This window comes from Leucoraja erinacea, chromosome 3, assembly GCF_028641065.1.
Source record: "Leucoraja erinacea ecotype New England chromosome 3, Leri_hhj_1, whole genome shotgun sequence".
Taxonomy (NCBI): domain Eukaryota; kingdom Metazoa; phylum Chordata; class Chondrichthyes; order Rajiformes; family Rajidae; genus Leucoraja; species Leucoraja erinaceus.
In genome coordinates, this window is record NC_073379.1 from 52482289 (window position 1) to 52502087 (window position 19799).

General features: G+C 39.9%; 1 protein-coding gene across 1 annotated transcript in view; it reads left to right on the plus strand.

Annotated features, from left to right (window-relative positions):
• The window catches only part of LOC129695585 (centromere-associated protein E-like), a 99583-nt gene that overhangs the window by 7804 nt on the left and 71980 nt on the right, over nucleotides 1-19799 (plus strand). The window contains 10 exon segments of the mRNA XM_055632668.1: nucleotides 703-821; nucleotides 1431-1547; nucleotides 1884-1965; nucleotides 6788-6855; nucleotides 8062-8112; nucleotides 8722-8773; nucleotides 9780-9867; nucleotides 12597-12729; nucleotides 15670-15789; nucleotides 18845-18994. Of these exon segments, the coding sequence (XP_055488643.1) occupies nucleotides 703-821; nucleotides 1431-1547; nucleotides 1884-1965; nucleotides 6788-6855; nucleotides 8062-8112; nucleotides 8722-8773; nucleotides 9780-9867; nucleotides 12597-12729; nucleotides 15670-15789; nucleotides 18845-18994 (980 nt within the window).

Below are 19799 nucleotides of genomic sequence, written 5' to 3' on the forward strand. Positions count from 1 at the left end.
ATGACTTGGTTGCACTTGGGGTTTTTACTTTGTTTGGCACCAATCTTTTTTTTAATCATTGAACTTTTTTTGGTTGTTTTTAATTTTGTTATCTATTGAGTACTGTATTTACAGACCACAGCTGTGCTGCTGCAAGTAAGAATTTAATTGTTCTATTTTGGTACCTATGACAATTAAACGTTCATGACTCTTGAGCTGTCAGCATTTGACTTTTCTACTTCATGAAGATAATTTTACAAATAGCTTTAAGCCCAAGTTATAATCACTTACATTTTTTGGATAAGATTTCTTGAATTTTGAAGGATTGTGACAGCTCAAATCCTCTGAGCTGGGGTAGAATCTTATTAATACATTTGATGCTATCCTGTATTTATATAGACCAAATTTCTGTTTGAAAGGATTTTATGGATTTCTTGAAATATTTACTGTTTAAATATCAAATTGAATTAAAGACCTTGCAGCGGAAAGAACGCCATAGCTGTTCAACATTGGGCAGAATGCAGCCACCTCTGGCATGATTTTAATATATGGTAGTTTTTTTTCACCATTTCGCCAGATTCACTTTTGTAGGGATTTTAATTTGATGAATCCTTCAAGTGAGGAAAACTGGTAACATTTTGACTGAAACTGGAATGGATTAAGATGTAAAATGGCAATATTTGAGGAGGATGGGTTTGGTATTAATATATTTTTGTTTATTAGGCACTATTTTTGCATATGGACAGACTTCTTCTGGAAAGACTTATACGATGATGGGAAATGCAAATGCTCCTGGTCTTATTTGTTTGGCGATCTGTAATTTATTCAATGTTATTAAAGATGTAAGTAACACTTACATGATTACTGCTGGAAAAATGTTGTTCTTTGGAAATGTGACTATTTTTAGTGCTGAAGTCGGCTCTTCCAGTTGTGATGAATCTTCCTTCTTGCAATGTCAGCATATCCACTGTTCTCCAGTAAGACATTCATTATTTTAAATATGCATTTGTGTAATTTCCATTTGGGACCTTTCATTAATGGGTTAGCCTTGTACTTTTGTTACAAGATTGCATGAGCATCCCCTAATTCCCAAATATTTAGATTTCTTCCTCTTGTTTCTTGACCAACTAACAAATATTTTGAATTTATTTTTAATAAAAATTCTGTGCACAGTCTGGCTGCCATTTCTATATGATATTGACTGCAATTTGAAAGGTAGCAAGGATAGAAAATCAATGCTCTAAATGCCCAGGTCAGCTCTGATCTGTGGACTTAACATCCAGATATAATCTTACGAAAGACAGAAAAGTAATTGGCTGAAATACTCTTGAATATCACAGGAATATTTGTCCTCATTTGTTTCATAAATTCTTGTTTTTTTAACTTTGCCTCACTTACATCTGTCATCACAGCTTTTTGTGACTCGGTGTTGCTGATTGTTTCTTTTTCAGATGCCAAATAGAGAATTTCTGTTGCGTGTTTCTTACATGGAAATTTACAATGAATCTGTATCAGATTTACTTAGTGATTCAAAACGAAGACCTCTGGAAGTTAGGGAAGATATGGAGGCAAGTACATCTAATTATGCTTTTAAATGGTGCTTCTAAATGCACTGACATTCACTTTTCTTTTTGTGTAGGTAAACTATCTTGATTTTCTATTAATTCTTTGCTAGTTTGAAATTTCATCCTCGTATGTTTTAATCGTTTTGATAAGCATATTGTCATTTTCACAAAGCAAAACTTTACACACACATTTCCTCATTTAAATCAGAGACCTGAGAAGCACCAGTGCTCTGTGACTGTGACTGACTTTTATAATCTTGACATTAAAGACCAATATCCTGATAAGGAAATGGTATTGAATCTCATTCTTTTGTCAACTTGAAAATGCTCTTTTTTCAGAGAATTATTTATGTTGCTGATCTGATTGAAGAAGTGGCTGTAACTTACGAGGACGTTATGAAATATGTCAAGAAAGGAGAAAGTAAGATTAAAATTGTGATTTTTTTTTTTTGCGTTGATAAATTTCAATGGTATAGTGTGGTGGCACAAGTTGGTCATACTTTCACTTAACTTGTACATTTAACCACACTTCAAGAAGTAAGCTCGTAATTCTGGTTAGTATTTTAATGCAATACCAAGGGAATGGTGTAATACTGTCCTCTGGATAAGAGGTCAATTTCTCCTCCATGCATCCATCCAGGCAAATATCAAGGATCTCATCATGCTATTCAAAAGATAATAATTTATGGTTACTACTCCCTTAAATTAACACCAAGATGCATGTTAACTGATGGTTCAATATTCTGTCGGTGCAAAATCCCAAAGATGTGACAACTTTGCTTGTGTAACATTGGCTTTACTTTCATCAGATATGCATTTTCAGATGTTCTTTGTTAGATAAATAAGTTCCTGCAAGTAGGGATTCCCTGCTCTTCAAATAATGATATTGATTGTTTTTTGCACCTATTTGAGGGTCATAGTTATACCAAACAAAAACAGGCCCTTCTGCTTAACTCGTCCATGCCGGCCAAGATATCCATTTATTTGAGTTCCATTTGCCAATGTTTGGCCCATAAACCTTCCCTATCAGTATGCCTGTCCAAATGTCTTATTTCATATATGTATGGCTGTCAGTGTGGAAGAAGTTGCATCTTTAGTTCCAATTAAATCTTTCTCCTCTCCCCTTAAACCTATGTCCTTCTCATCCTAGATTCGCCAACACTGCAACAAAAAAAACTGCATCCATCCTATCTATGCCCCTTGTGATTTTATATACCACTAAGGTCACCACTCAGTCGCCTGTACTCCAAGGAATAAAGTTTTAACCTGCTCAACCTCTCCTTTTCGAACAGGCCCTTGGATTCTGGTAACATCCTCATCCTTTTCTGCACTCTTTCCTGCTTCATGATGTGACCAAAACTTAATATAATTTTCCAAGTGTGGCCTTACCATCTTGTACAACTGCAACATAACATCTCAATTTATATACTCATCACCCTTACTAATGAGTGTTAACAGCCTCCATTACCATCCTGGCCACCTGTGGTGCCACTTTCATTAAACTGTACTTTGTACAACACTCCCAAGGTCCCCAATATTCGCTGAGAGAATCTTTCCCCGGTTTAAAAATACTTCCCTGAATTAATCAGGGAATTCCATTTGCCATTCCTCGACCAATTTGTGCAGCTGATCAAAAATTCTAGATAATCTTCTTCACTGTCTATAATACCATAATTTTAATGTCATGATCTTTCAAGCACAACACCGTGCTGACCATCTCTAAACAATCCCAGTCTTTCCAAATGCATGTATATCTTAGCCCTCAGAATTCCTTAACCATATAAATATAACAATATAACCATATAACAATTACAGCACGGAAACAGGCCATCTCGACCCTTCTAGTCCGTGCCGAACACATAATCTCCCCTAGTCCCATATACCTGCGCTCAGACCATAACCCTCCATTCCCTTCCCATCCATATAACTATCCAATTTATTTTTAAATGATAAAAACGAACCTGCCTCCACCACCTTCACTGGAAGCTCATTCCACACAGCTACCACTCTCTGAGTAAAGAAGTTCCCCCTCATGTTACCCCTAAACTTCAGTCCCTTAATTCTCATGTCATGTCCCCTTGTTTGAATCTTCCCTACTCTCAGTGGGAAAAGCTTTTCCACGTCAACTCTGTCTATCCCTCTCATAATTTTAAAAACCTCTATCAAGTCCCCCCTTAACCTTCTGTGCTCCAAAGAATAAAGCCTTAACTTGTTCAACCTTTCTCTGTAACTTAGTTGCTGAAACCCAGGCAACATTCTAGTTAATCTCCTCTGTACTCTCTCTATTTTGTTGACATCCTTCCTATAATTAGGCGACCAAAATTGTACACCATACTCCAGAATTGGCCTCATCAATGCCTTGTACAATTTTAACATTACATCCTTCCAGAAACTTATCTACCGCTAAAGTCAGCTATACCGATATATAGCTCACAGCATCTGTTTCCTTTTTTTTTATTGACCAAGGTTATAAACACTTCGGTCAACCAGGGTCCCTTACCTTGCGATCCTTATCCTACCTCCTCACTGGAGCATGTTTGTCCTGAACTCTGACCAGTTGGTCTTAAGTGACTCCTTGTCTGTGAATTTACCCAATAACAGCTGCTCCCAATTTACTCTCCCCAGCTCCTGGCTAAGGTTATAATCTGCCTTGCATCCAATTTAGTACCTTCCACCAAAATCCAGACGTCCTTATTCATAACTTTCTTATGAACTATCATTGTTCCCAAGGATCTCATCAGACACCTGTTTCCCAATACTAGGTCCCTCCTCAAATTGACTATCCACATACTGTTTCATGAAACATGCTTGAAGACACCTAACAAAGTATGCTCCATCTCAGCCTTTTGCACTTATGAAGTTCCAGTCAATATTGGGGAAGTTAAAGTCACCTCCCACCTCATAATTCTGCCTACATATCTATTCCTCAATCTCCTGCTGACTATTGGGGCTTAATGGATGATTTTTTTAGAGAGATTGCACCTTTTTTTATAGCTCAACTTGTATTCAGTAGATGGACCTTTCAGTCTGCGTGCTGTTGTGATATTCTCCCTCATTTGTAATGCAATTCATAACACTCATCTAACTCTTTTACCTCCTCTTTTATTACTTATGAAACCTTAGTCAGTCTTGTCACTCTCAGAACCAAGTCTCTATAATGACCACAGCATCATAGCTCCATGCATTGATCCAGGCTCTAGCTTCATTCACTTTACCCGTACTACTACTTGCATCAAAATAAACACACTTCAGCCTCTCTGTTTCGCTTTGTTCAGTAATCTCTTCCTGCCTGTCGTTCCTCTGAGATTTACAAGTCATATTATCTCCCATTTGTCGATCTGCTCTTGTTCCCAACCTTTGCCATTCTAGTTTAATCCCTCATTAGGACGAGCAAACCGTGCAATAATTTTGCTTCCCTTCCAGATTAGGTGCAGCACATCCATATTGTACAGGTTCCATGTTTAGGAATTAAAGCCCTGTGACCCATACATCTGAAGCTATCCGTCCTGCACCAACTCATCAGTCACGTATCCAAATGGACTTGTCTGCTCCTTGCCCTACTGCCACGCAGCACAGGTAATAATCCTGCGATTGCAATCCTGGAGGTCCTGTCATATAATGTACCAACTAACTCCCTAAATTATATTTGTAGGACATCGTTTCCCTTCCAACATATGTCATTGGTAGCAATATGGATCACGACTTGTGGTTGTTCGCTCCCGAATACATCATTGACCTTGGCACCAGGCATGCAAAAGACCGTGGAAATTTGCTTGCAGCCACAGAAATGCCTCACTCTATGGCTCATTATGGAGTCCTCAATCATTGTGGCTAGCCTAGATAGAGCCCTACCCTGAAATTCAACAGTGCAAGATGTGGTCCCACTGTCGTGGTGCTGTTATTATTTGCTCCTGAGACGCCATTGCCCCTAAATGGTATACTTACTTGAGAGGGAGATGGTCACAGGAGAATTCTGCACTGCCTGCCTTTTACTGCGAGCTGAGATGAGGATGATCTTGGCAATCACTTTTCTATCTTGTTCCAGCTACCTGAAACTACTGTATATAACCCCCTCTGCCCTGTATACTCAGTCTGTCCAACTGCTGCTCCAACCAATCCAGTCTGAGAGGAGCTGCAGTTGACATTCCTCCTTGACTTTTCCCTAATTTCCCTCATTTTACAGGAAAAGCATACCACCTCTCAATAGACAATAGATGCAGGGGTAGGCAATTCAGCCCTTCAAGCCATTCAATGTGATATGGCAGATCATCCACAATCAGTACCCCGTACCTACCTTCTCCCAATATCCCCTGACTGCGCTATCTTTAAGAGCCCTATCAAGCTCTCTTGAAAGTATCCAGAGAACCAGCCTCCACCACCGTCTGAGGCAGAGAATTCCAGACTCACAACTCTTTGTGTGTAAAAGTATTTCCTCATCTCGGTTCTAAATGGCTTACCCCTTATTCTTAAACTGTGGCCCCATTAAACGGCATCTGCCATGCATCTGCCCACTCACCCAACCTGCCCCAGTCGCCCTGCATTCTCATAGCATCCTCCTCACAGTTCACACTGCCACCCAGCTTTGTGTCATTTGCAAATTTGCTAATGTTACCTGTAATCCCTTCATCTAAATCATTAATATATATTGTAAACAGCTGCGGCCTCAGCACCGAGCCTTGCGATACCCCACTATTCACTGCCTGCCATTCTGAAAGGAACCTGTTAATCCCTACTCTTTGTTTCCTGTCTGCCAACCAACTTTCTATCCATGTCAGCACTCTACCCCCAATACCATGTGCCCTAATTTTGCCAACTAATCTATGTGGGACCTTTATCAAATGCTTTCTGAAAGCCCAGGTACACTACATCTACTGGCTCTCCCTTGTCCATTCTCCTAGTTGCATCCTCAAAAAATCCTCTCTGACTTCCATAAATGCCCCCTAATGTACACTTAAAATTAAATATATAGAAATTTGGAGAAGTAAACCTTAGACACCTTATCTTGACGTTCCCTCTTTACCAAAGTCTGGTATTCATCAAAGCCCAAAGTTTCATCAACCTGTGGTCCTTCATCCTCAAAACAGCCCCATTGAAAATGGCCTCTGGAACGTGTCTTCATTTTAATTGTATCTCAGACTGTTGTTTTTGAAAAAAACCTATTAATGGTTAGCTACAATAATTTGTTTTACCATTCTATGACAGTGAAAATCCTTCATGTTGTTACAATATATTTATCTCTGCAGAAAACAGGCATTATGGAGAAACCAAAATGAATGAACGGAGTAGCCGATCGCATACAATTTTTAGAGTGGTAAGATAAAGCTGTCCATATCCTAAATTTATTGTTTCAGTTGTGCCAAAGAATGTGCATTAAAACATAGAATAGTGAGGCACAGGAAGAGGCCCTTAAGCCCACAATGTCTGTGCAGAACATGATGCCAAAATCAATCCTTATCTGGCAAAAGTCTCTTAAATGCCACTCTTGTCTCTGTCTCCACCACCAGCCGTAACAGAGTGTTCCAGACACTCGACACCCTCTTTTTAAAAATAAAAAAAAACACAATCAAAATCTTGTCCTGCACATCTCTGAATTGTGTTCTGAACAATTGTCTTCAAAATATCTTCTGAACAATTTAACAGAATTTGATATAGATGCACAGGATTCTCTGGTACTTGGGGCCCCAAAATGAGGATATACTGGCATCCAGTCTTAACAATAAACGAGAGGGGCACCGTGTCTTCGGTAATAAAGAGTGCTGAAGAACAATATAATTAAATAATACTAAAGTGAGAAGGGCACTTTATCTATTGTAATACGGGGCCTTTTTATGAGGAACTGGAAAAACAATACAATAAAATAATACTGAAGTGAATTACTTGAATGCAGGAAATCTGAAGCAACTAAGGCCTTGAAAATGCCTTTAACTGACACCATCAGTGGAGGGAGATGATATACCTTTCTGTTTCATGTTTGTCTGATTTAAAGACCTGAAAGGTTCAATTTTCATATTTTAGTGCTTTAAGTTCCATTAAAATTGTTTATTTAAACTAAATGAAATATGGAATGTACAAAGGTCTCTAGAAAACCATCATAACTTATTTCTGGCATATTGTGACTTCAGCTTGCTTTGTTGTGAATTTAAATTGAGGATCATATGTCTTTGAATGGAATAAATAATGGTTAGTGATGCACAAACTTAGAAGGTTGTTTCATATCTCTATCTACTCTGAAGAGAACAACAATTTATTTTACTGATAATCCTCGTTGGTAAGCCATGCATGTGTACCAATACTATGAATGGTTTACATTAGTATGTTTTTAATTTAAATAGTAGAGTTGTATGCTTGATTTAGAAATGGGATTTTAATCAATGATGTGTCTATTTTACTGCTTTGTTAAAATTGTCCATTCCATATTTTTATAGAAATGTCTTGAACCTTTTTTGTTTTTGCATGTTGTTAATTTTCAGTCATTCATTTTGAAGATCACTGATTTAATGAACCTTTTGCATTTCAGATTGTGGAAAGCAGGGATAAAAACAATGAAGCTGTTATGGTTGCCCATCTGGTGAGATTAATGCGTCTCCATCTTACTCAATTAACTTGTATATTGTGTTTATTCCGAAATATCATATTTCTGGCTGTGGTTGGTGTTTTTGTAAGGAACTGCTGGTGTTCAGCCTTTTATCCCATTTCACATGGTCCCACAGTAGCGGCTGACATGTGGGATTGTTGAGATTTTGCTCCATTACTTTCCAATCTTAAACAAAGTTTGATTTCTTCCAAGATGGGAATTTCTGAGTTGCATTCTCTTTTAATGATTTGTAAATGATTTGTGCATTGCTGGTGAACTTTATTCCCAAAATAGTTATTTCCATTCATTAATCTTTGAAGATAGAGGAATGTAATATAATGTCTCTGAATATCTGATGAAGGCGAGAATATTGTTGAATACTGGTCTACTGTTATTGCAAGAATGCTTTTTGTGGGTTTGCCCATTAGATGGACTATATAGAAACATAGAAAATAGGTGCAGGAGCAGGCCATTCGGCCTTTCGAATATTTGAATTATTGAACTGGAAATGTAATTAAAATATATAACTTCAATAAGCTTCCTTTTGCTATCGTCACAAACTGCAGCTTAAATTAGTTAAATAGGAAATTCTTTGTTTTGTAGAATTTGGTCGATCTGGCAGGCAGTGAACGGGCCAGTCAAACAGGAGCAGAAGGTACTTAAACTTCTAGTTAAATGTTGAAGAATTAATCTCCATCCTATTCTTTTATTCCTCATATTATTAAACATTTTATAATGTTTAACTTTCTTTCAGGCTCCTAGCTATAAAAGTTGTATTTGTAAGCCCCAATTCTCATCTGTTAAATCAAAGTTTAAATTATATTTGAAAATATTGCTCTTCAAATTATAAAAACAACCCTTTTAAAAGCATTTACACATACTCCTTTGGTTATTTTGTATGTTGGCAATCTGTTGGTCTTATCTCAGATTCTGACAGTGGGAGTGTCATTTTTCGAGGTGTAAACCAACTATGTTGCATTTTGCAAGGCTCAAAAGTACTGGGAATTTCAAAAAACTAATGTGAAATGTTCACCCAGTTTATATCAGTGAATTATGTTGCTACAATAAATCATTAACTGCACAGTTGCCAAACTATAATTGCAGATATAACAGAGCCACATCGTTTTTTTTAAAACAATTTTAACATCAAAATTGACAAAAAATAATAATTTGTTCAGATTTACTTTATGCAAATGGAAATTAAAATTTCAAAAGGGAAGAATTGGTTAATATTTATACATGGCTAAAGATAAATCAATTTTATGGAGGTGTCCTGAACTGCCCCAAATTGATTTGAAATTAATGAGTATAGCAGACTCTGAGAAGAAACATGTATGGCAAAAAAGGAGGTAAGTAAGCTATTAGAAATTAGTTTTCCAAGTCATACCATAGAAGGTCTATCCCTTTTTATAGTTCTTAACACCAGTGTTAATTATGGCCTCGAGCTATTGCAAGGTTTTTTTTTTGCTAGGGAGTTCTATGTGTATTTCTAATTCTGGTGCTATGTATGGATTCTTGCCAGTTAAGGAAATCATCACCTTGCTCTAGTGTTTAAGTTTCTTTATATTGCTTTTCGTCTTCTACTTGAATGGCATTATTGTTGCTCTAAACTGCTTGCTCGTTTTTCTGTGAACAGAGAAAGTTTTCTCTTTTTATAATAGGTGTTCGTTTAAAGGAAGGATGCAATATCAACCGTAGTTTGTTTGTGCTCGGACAAGTTATTAAGAGGCTAAGTGATGGTCAAGCTGGGTAAGAAACTGTTTAGCTGTTCTGAATATGCTGCAGACGGGACATTTAACATGTGCAGCCCAACATGCTTAAATTACCCATTTGTCTTACCCATCATTCACTGGTATCTGAAAGCTGTGGCTGCAATGCAAATCAGTGCATTCCCTATGGCAAAGCCTCATTGGCTCTGCCAAATTTCTGATGGAATTGAGCAGTCTCTCCTTCCAGCAAAACGAGCTATGCTGATATAACTGTGTTCTGGAGCTCATTTGACTGTCTCTTTAAACATTGATGAAGCCAACATCAAAAATAACTTTCCTCTGCTGCTACAAAACATTTTTTTTTCTTTTTTGCTTGTGTATTAATGCCACAACATTTCCATTCATTCCAATAATGTAATGTGGAATAATAAATACCTTGCTGTGTTTTACACTGCCGGTATATGACCATGGTAGAATGTTTAAAACCTACACTAAATGGTATTTCTGTCACAGTAATAGGACTAACTAAAATAAGATCAAGCATACACTGCCAAAATCCCAAATTTTTCTCTGCTACACCGGTGACCACATCGGAGCCACATCCTGTACTCGTGCAGAACTTGTTGATATTAACTTCTCCACTAATTTTTACCAATCCCTCAGATTCACCTGGACTATCTCTGACACCACTCCCCCTTTTCTGGATCACAGGGAACAGAATATCAACTGACATCTTCCACAGACCCACTAACTCTCACAGTTAAGACACTATCACCTACTCATAATTATTTTGTCTCTGCTGCATCTACTGCCAATACGTTGTTTTTCATTCTTGGACCTCCAAAACTTCATCTTTCTTTAGTAAACGTGGTTTTTGCCTGCTTTCATAGATTTTCATGGATGTCTCACCCGCGTCTACTCGATCTTTTTCACCCACTTCCCGTTGGATCAAGAATAGAGTTCCCCTGATCGTCGCCTTTCATCCCTCCAGTCTCCGCATCCGACACATTACCCTCCAAGATTTCCGTTGTGGCTCCCTGTATATTGGTGAGACCAAGTGTAGACTCAACGACAGTTTCGCCAAAGACTTGTGCTTAGTCTGCTAAGGCTTACTGCCGTATAATATCAGAATGCTCAGAAGTGAAATGTCACATTGGCATATTTTCCAGACATTTATTTCACTTTTGTTTATGGGTGTTACATTGGATAATATTTTCCAGTGAGCCGGGTATGTTGAAAGTGACCGTGGTAACCAGACATCAGGAAGTGGGAGGGGATCACTAAAAACGTTACAGTCTGATGCCAAACTACCGCTATTTCCAAATAGTTAGATAACAGATTAGCAGTGTTTTTTACTGCATCTTGTAAATAGCAGGTTATTCAATTTGAAGTAATTGACCAGTCTGAAGAAGGGTTTCGGCCCGAAAGGTTGCCTATTTCCTTCGCTCCATAGATGCTGCTGCACCCGCTGAGTATTCTCCAGCATTTTTGTGTACTCAATTTGAAGCCCCTCTTCTTTTGCTATGTTTCCATCCTTCAAATACATTTTGGAGCCCTTATTTCACACTGGTAGGAGACTCCTAATGTGACCTCTGGTCATCTACCAAACCAGATGACCCCCTGGATGGTTCCATGATCATCTGCTCAACCTTATCTCTGAATTGCAGACTTTTTCATAAACCGCACCTATGATCCTTGTCCTTGCCCCTCCCCGCAGCCCACAGTAATTATAAGATTCCCTTAAGTAAGTATTCAGCTACTGTGCTATTAATCATATTTTTAGTTGACCATGTAGCATTTCATTATTCCTGTGGAGATATATGATCATTGCATTCAATTTTATCTGCATGGAAATGGAAATGAGTGATTTTATTATGAAGTGATTATATCGTGAAATTTAGAGGAAAGCATTTAAAAACATCTGGTTTCTTTTTCAGGTTCTGACATTTAATTATTCGATCATTGTAACACCTAAATTATAGAAATAATTTGTGATATAAGATTTGAGCATTGATTGAAAATAGCAAGAGTTGACTAATTGTATTTTTATAATAACGGAAGTGCTGAAGTAACTAAGTGGGTCAAGCAGCATTTCTGGAGAACATGGATAGGTGACGTTTTGGGTCGGGACCCTTCTTCAGATATTCCTTGTTTTTTATTCCTTATAAACTGTATTGTGCAATGTTTCGAGCAAATAGATATGTGAAGATTACAAGTACTGTGTGGAAAAAAGCTGGCCTAATCCAAGTTAACTTGGCATTTCCTGAATTTTGCTCTGGATGTGGACATCTCCATTCCTCTGCAGATGGGTAGGAAATTTGGGCAAAGAACAAAGCAGAGGGAATTACTACCCTCTCTTACCTTGGTCTACTTCTAGAGATTACAGTTTCTTGGGTGAATATTACATTCTACTAAAAAATAACTTGGAATACAGTGAACTATTGTATAGAATTCTCACTGAAACCAACTGTCATCATCTGAATCCTGAATTGAACCAGAGCGCATGTTTCTTCTTGGGGTGCCCCAAAGTCTGAGGTTTCCTACCGTACAACAAACAAAAATCTTAGTGGCTTATGGAATGTTCCAACGCGAGTCTTCAGCCAGTGTTAAGACTTCAGCGAGTCTTCAGCCAGTGTTCCCTGCACTAGGGGTCTGGCATGGGACTGAAGAGCGAGTTGATTGTTGCTTGAAGTAATGTAAGCATTTCATGTGATCTAGTCTTGTGTTTTCATTTTTATCTCTTCATTCTGATTTATTTTTCTATTTTAGCAATGGATTTGTAAATTATAGAGACAGTAAGCTGACTCGAATCCTCCAGAACTCATTAGGCGGCAATGCAAGGACACTAATTATTTGCACAATTACTCCAGCTGCTTTTGAGGAAACTCTCAGTACTCTTCAGGTAAGATAATCCACTTTTCTATTCTGTAATGAGCCCTTTTATATGAGCTATCACTGTATAACTTTGCTATGTTGGTGCATGTGATCCTTTAACTCCTCAAGCCTGCTTATCAATGAGGGAGGAAGAATTTGCAATTCGCACAGTACTTGCAGATTAAAAATTAAGGAAGTTATTCAGACGTTTCTGCCACAACTTGAAATACTCACCAACTAAATGTTCTGGACGTTCATGATGAAAGCAGCCAGGAATGTTGCTTGTGCATTCCTTTGCTTTGCGTACCAGCCTCTTGTAGAATGACTAGGATTTCTTATTTAAACTCCTGCAAGTATATTGCAGCTTACCTTAAGATAATTGAAAGTTAGCATTTTTGAAATGGGGTAAACAACAAAATCTTTCCTGCATAATTTTATATGTTAAAGATATATAAAGCAATTGTGACACAGTGCTGGAGTAACTCAACCAGTCAGGCAATAACTCTGTTTTATCAAGAGGGACCTGACCAAAAATGCCACCTGTCCATGTTCTCCCGAGATGTTGCCTGACCCTCTGAGTCACTGCAGCACTGTCTTTTTTAGTAAACCAGCATCTGCGATTCCTTGTTTCTACATACAGCAATTTATGTCCTGTAGCTCACTAATTGATGCAAATCCCAGCATTTTTATGTTTTCTCATGACTCGTGGGAAGCAATGTAGATGGATGATCCTCCTTGACAACTATGTTCAGCTCGAACCCATTCAGCCAAAACTCAGAGGAGAATGGTTCAAAACTTTGTTTTCAATATTGCTTTCCTGTTGATTTGCCAATTTAATTTTATATTCCACTCTCATTCCCATTTTACCGTGATTTCTTATGTGTTCTGTTAAAATTTAGTGATAGGAACACTTAAGTAACACTCTTATATTTTCCTGCTAGGTGCTATTGGATATTGACTTGAGCCCCTTCTTTACCGCAGGAGCAATTGTTTTAGGAAGACTCATTTACATGCATAAATGGTTCATTTTCAGAACTGCTTGGCCTCCCTTATTGTATTGAAAGTCATAAGAAAAAACCCCAACTGATCGTCAAAGTCCAAGTTAAAGTATCCTTTATTGTCAATCAGACCTTTCGTTCTGAACGAAATTTCGTTGCCTAGCAATCATACATATAATAAAAATAACAAAAACGCACAATAAACACAATTTTAACATCCACCACAGTTAGTTCACCAGGCACCTCCTCACTGTGATGGTAGGCAAAAGTCTTTGTCTCTTCCCTCCTTGTTCTCCCTCTGCGCTGAGACGATCCAGGCCTCCGATTTTGTGACCCCACCGGGTGATGGTAAGTAAGCCCCGCGGCCAGAGCGCCGCCACAGCTCCGAAGTCGGAACGCCGCCACAGCTCTGAAGTCGGAACGCCGCCACTGCTCCGTCGGGCTGCCTCCGGAAAGCCGCCACTGCTCCAAGTCAGGCCGCTGCCGCATTCCCGAGGCCGCCAGCTTCGCCATTAGGCCTCAGCGCAGACAGAGACAGGGGACACAACAAGAAAAAGTCGCATCCCCCGAAGGAAGAGACTAAAACCATGTTTCTCACATACACAACCTAATAAACTATATTTAACTAACTTTAATTAAAACACAAAAGAAAACAACACCAAAAATAGAAAAAACAGACGGACTACAGGCGAGCCGCAGCTGCCAGGCAGCACCGCCACTTCGGGTTGAGTTGAGGAGTGCAAATTCTCACTCGGCACTGACTGTCTTTACTGCCTTGATATTAATAGACAATAAGTGCAGGAGTAGGCCATTCGGCCCTTCGAGCCAGCACCGCCATTCAATGTGATCATGGCTGATCATCCCCAGTCAGTACCCCTTCTCCCCATATCCCCTGACTGCTATTTTTAAGAGCCCCATCTAGCTCTCCCTTTAAAGCATCCAGAGAACCTGCCTCCACCGCCCTCTGAGGCATGGAATTCCACACTCACCACTCTCTGTGAGAAATAGTTCCTCGTCTCCATTCTAAATGGCTTACTCCTTATTCTTAAAGCAAAACCTTTGCGTCCTTGCCTTTCGAAATGCTTCCCATCTTCTCTGTTTCCTTTTCATCTTTAAGACTACGGTAATTTATTTGTATTTAAATGCTTTGCAGTCTTTCATCTTCTCAAATATTAATTGCATTTTGTTCTCTTAACTATAGTGGAAATTTGAGCTTGTTTGTTCTCTGTGGAAATTTTTACACTGGGTGTTCAAGGTATTCTTTCTATGTTGAAACAAAGTGGAGGGAAGATGTGCAGATTGGTATTGTTTTAGTCGTGCAAAGTATCTAAAGTATTGAGGGGTCAAAAGTTTCATCATATGCTCCTGTTTTGACACGGTTGCAGAATGTTGGTGCTTACATTTTAAAATAACTTTGCTGTAGGAGCCATTTATGCTTGGGCTAGCTGTTGGCATGTTATATTATTTTCTCTAGATATTTCTAGCAGTCTTATTTTGAACATTTGGGGGCGGGCCTTTGATGCATAGAAGAGCGTTACATATAGCAAGCGGATAAGGGATGATCAGATCCGACGGAGAGAGTACACAGTTCTTACCAGACGGGAGAGAATGGAAAGTTACAGCTTGTATGAGAATAAGGAGAACCTGGTATGATCAATAAAGAATCAATTAAATTTGAAATAACAACTGAAGATCTGTTCTTTTAATCTGTGTAAGATCACTCCTACCTACCTGTGTAGTAATGGCAATGGAAAGGTGGACATTGGAAAAGGAAGAAATTGCCATTACATTTGCAATTATGAAAATTTTAACAGCTCGGGCATTGATTGGTTTTGATCATCCTGTGAAACTGCTGTCATTTCTCATCAGTACAAGTACTTTAATTTATTTTTTTACTGTTTTTTGAGGGCATGGAACTTTTCTAATTAACAGAAGCAAACTAAATGAGTAAATCATTCTCTTCCTATTAGTTTGCAAGCACTGCTAAATTCATGAAGAACACGCCTCATGTGAATGAAGTGTTGGATGACCAAGCAATGTTGAAACGATGTCGCAAAGAAATAATGGATCTGAATAATCATCTGGAAGAGGTAAGTTATTGTTGAAGGCTGTATGGAATTCTAAGCTATTGTTTTTTTCTGTTACTACTCGAGCTATAAACATTTTTTTTTAGTGCTTGTCTCTTACTACTTTTCTATTGTCAAACTTTAGTACTGTGCCAGCATTCTCAATTGAATCGGGCATACTTGATTTATGATCATATTTCTGGCATCTCATAATTAAGAGTAATATATATTTTACTGTAATATTAAAGGGGGAGTTGTCTCATTGGATGAGATGTCAAGGCATTGTGACACAGCTGGCCATAATTTAGCTTTTTTTAAAGCTAAATTGTGTTCTCAATAAACATTACAATGTGGCGACTCCCAAGGGTCGGTCATTTCCATTATCGAACCCCTCGGCACGGAAATGGATGAGTCCAGGGGCGGCCCTGAGCTACAGGGATAAAGGGCAGGAGTGGGCCCGCACCTGCATTCCGTGCCAGACGGCAAAAAAGCCAGCGCCATGACCGGGCACCCCTCCAGGAGTTCGGTCTTCCACGCCGGCGTTTCGACCAACTCCACGTGGACATTGTGTGGCCTCTCCCGCCGTCCCGGGGCATCGCCCACCTCCTGAAGATGGTGGACCGTTCACGTGGTGGCCGATACTTCAACCGCTATGTGCGCTCATGCGTTGTCCGCGCACTGGATTGCTCGCTTTGGGGTGCCGCTGGACATCTTCTCGGACCGGGGGCCACAGTTCACCTCTGAGCTGTGGTCGGCGATGGCTCACTTGTTGAGTGTGCGCTGCACCACACCACGGCCTATCACTCGCAGGCAAACGGCCTGATGGAAAGGTTCCACCAGCAGCTCAAGGCAGCGTTGAAGGCACGACTCTCCGGCCCGGACTGTATGGACGAACTGCCGTGGGTCGTGCTGGGCATCCGAACTACGCCTAAGGTGAACTTGGCCTCGTCCTCAGCGGAGCTCGTTTACAGGTCGCCACTCGTGGTGCCCTGGGAGTTTGTGCCGTCAGCGCTGGGGCAGTAGAGAATGCCCTCGTCCACTCTACAGCGTCTTCGCAAGGACATTCCGCCATCAGGGACTGCCCCTATGTTTTCCTGTGCCGTGATGCCCACCGGACGCCGCTCCAAAGGCCGTATGAAGGCCTGTTCCGGGTGCTGGAGCACGGACAAGCTACCTTTGTGTTGGACAGGGGGGCCGGCTGGAGGCCGTGTCGATTGACCGGTTAAAGCCGGAACATTTGGACATTGCCCAGCCTCGGCCGCGAGGTCGCCCCCTTTCGCAGCTCCCTCGGCCTGTGCCTCCGCCGGCCCCTCTGTCGGCCGACTTCCGTATGCGGTCCGGTCGGGTTGTATGCCCGCCGGTGCATTTCGTGACTCCTTTTCTGGCGGGGGGGAGGGGTCCTGTGGCGGCTCCCAAGGGTCGGGTCATTTCCACTATCGAACCCCATGGCACGGGAATGGATGAGTCCGGGGGCGAACCTTAGCTACAGGGATAAAGGGCATGGGTTTAGGTGCAATCTCTCTTGCAGACTCGCCTGGTCAGGAGAACGACAGCGAATAAAATACCTCCCGAAACACCTGGCTCCTCGCCTTCATTTCGGACTTATCGTCGCGCTACAACAGTGAATTTTCCTTCCTATTTATCGCTAATTGTGGAAACTTGCAAGCCGTTTGGTTCCTGAAATCCCTTCATATAAAATGATAACATTTGAATGTATTCCATTGGCTCAAATTCTGTTGATATCCTGTGGAATTACACAAATGGGAATTCTATTTTTTCTGCCTGGCAACTTGTATGTAATAACTGTATTCATCTATCTTCTTTTTCTATGCAAATCATCCACATCTTATTGGTTATTGAGATTTTAATTTGCTGTTTCTCACACTGGCTTGTAAATTTAAAAAAGGGGGAACATTTTAGTGATTAAAATGGTGCAAGGAGAAAAAATGGCGTGCTATCTAGTTGGACTAGTATCCAATTGGTCTCAATTCATTAAAACAGATAGTTACAACAATAGTTTGGCAATATTTGGATCATAAACAGTTTACAGCTTCTGGCAATTTTCTATTTATATTATTGATTTGAAATTTATGAGTGGAGCATTCAATTTATTGGGTGATATTAAAACTCTATGGTAGTATTGCTTGATGACAAGTGATAACGAGATGAATGTGGACTAATCTCTTCCAACAGGTATTAACTTTTTGGCTAATGTTTTGATGAGCCTACAGTCAGCAGGCACAGTTTGTTTTGTTTTATACAGATGTTATGTCGGATCCCTTTATAACAGATTTCAGTTAAGAGTGAATGGAGTGTTCCCAGAGTAATCGGACATTACTCTCTCTTTAAGAACACATACTGCAAATTGCATTGCAGAGGTTATTGAAATTGTCAAGCAATTGATTCGATCGACACATAACCTTAATAAATAATGTAACAGTCTTTAGTATTTTTAGCTTGCAGTAACAAAAAGCATTTTTAGTTATTATAAAGAACTTTGTGCACTCAACCGGTTAGGCAGTGCCTTTTGAAGGGGAACCGGAGTTAACATTTAAGGCTGATGGCCTTTCACCTTGACCTCTGAGCAGGCAATTGGTTGTGGGAGTCTCACTGAGAATGAGACGGGGCTACTTCTCCCTGTCAACCCGACACCCCAGGCCTTCCATTTTGCTCGTAATCTCTGAATGCTGGAATCAGCAGCAGGGGCAGCAGTTATTGCCGATGCACAGCTGCGCTGGAAATAGTGGTGTCAGGCAGCCTTCTTGGGCTGCTGCCTCCCTGTGGTAAGGGAGGTCCCACTGAGCTCTCAGCAACTCTGCTCCAGGATTCTGACTGGGCGAGGTTTTACTGTATGTTCAAAAGGTAATGCTAGAGGTACTATGTTTTGAGCATATAATTGCCCCTCCCTCATCTTGGCCTTTGTGTGGATTCATGTCCTAGTTTTCATAATGGATAAATTGACTTTTATAATCATAACAGACATATTTAAAAAAAATGACATTTGGCCATATGTGTGGAATAATATTAGGAACTATTGAATATTGTGTCAAGTCATTAAAAAAAATCTGTTGTTGGTCAGCTTGCTTCAGAAACACGTGTTCATGAATTGGAGAAAGCTCAATTTTTGGCGGAAAAACACCAAATTAAGCAGGAACATGAAGAAAAGATAAAGAACTTGACAAAGATGCTTGTCAGAGTTTTGCCTGAGGGAGAGCCGCTAAGTACAAAGGTAAGCAAAATATTTTTTACAAACAAGCCATCGTTTATTTACTTGGTTTTTTAATTTGTTTATTTACTTGTTAATTTGAGTACGTTTTGTGATGTACTTGTGAGCTTTCAACTTTGGGGTGATAATGAAAATAAAAATGGAATCAAAGTGGACCTTAATCTGTCTGGCTATGATGATGTTGGGGAGAATGGAACCCAGGTGAGTTCCAGTTATTGCAGCGCCACTGAACATTGCGGTGGTGAAAGGATGAGTCCTAACTTGGGAGGTAAATGCCAATTCTCTCCCCAGGTTTAGAAAATAATCTAGCTATGTCCTTTGCTTATCGGTCTTGCAGAAAATACCCATGATGATAAAAAATGATCACTTACTTTGTTTTTGCTAATAGTTGAAAACACAAGATCATACTCCTAGAATCTGGGCCCATCGAGTCTACTCTGCCTGGCTGATTTACCACAGCTCTCCCATCCACTCTTTCCAAGTCATTTTCTGCAGAGTCCCCTGCTTTAAACTCCACATATACCTGCCCCTCTCATCTGTGAACTTTCTTGTAATCTCTACACAAAGCCTCCTCAAAATCCGCTCATGTCCAAATGCGGCCACCAGCGCCTTAATATACAACGTGAAGAGCAGCAATCCCCCAGCACCAAGAGTACCCTGCAGAACTCCGCTAGTCTAGTCAGCAAAAGCAGCAGACAGCCAGAGAGCAACAGCAAAGCCAGCAGCAGCAAAGCAGCAGACAGAGCAGCAAGCAAAGCACAGAGAGCAGAAGCAATAGCAAAAAGCAAGCAGAGGAGCAAGAAACAGC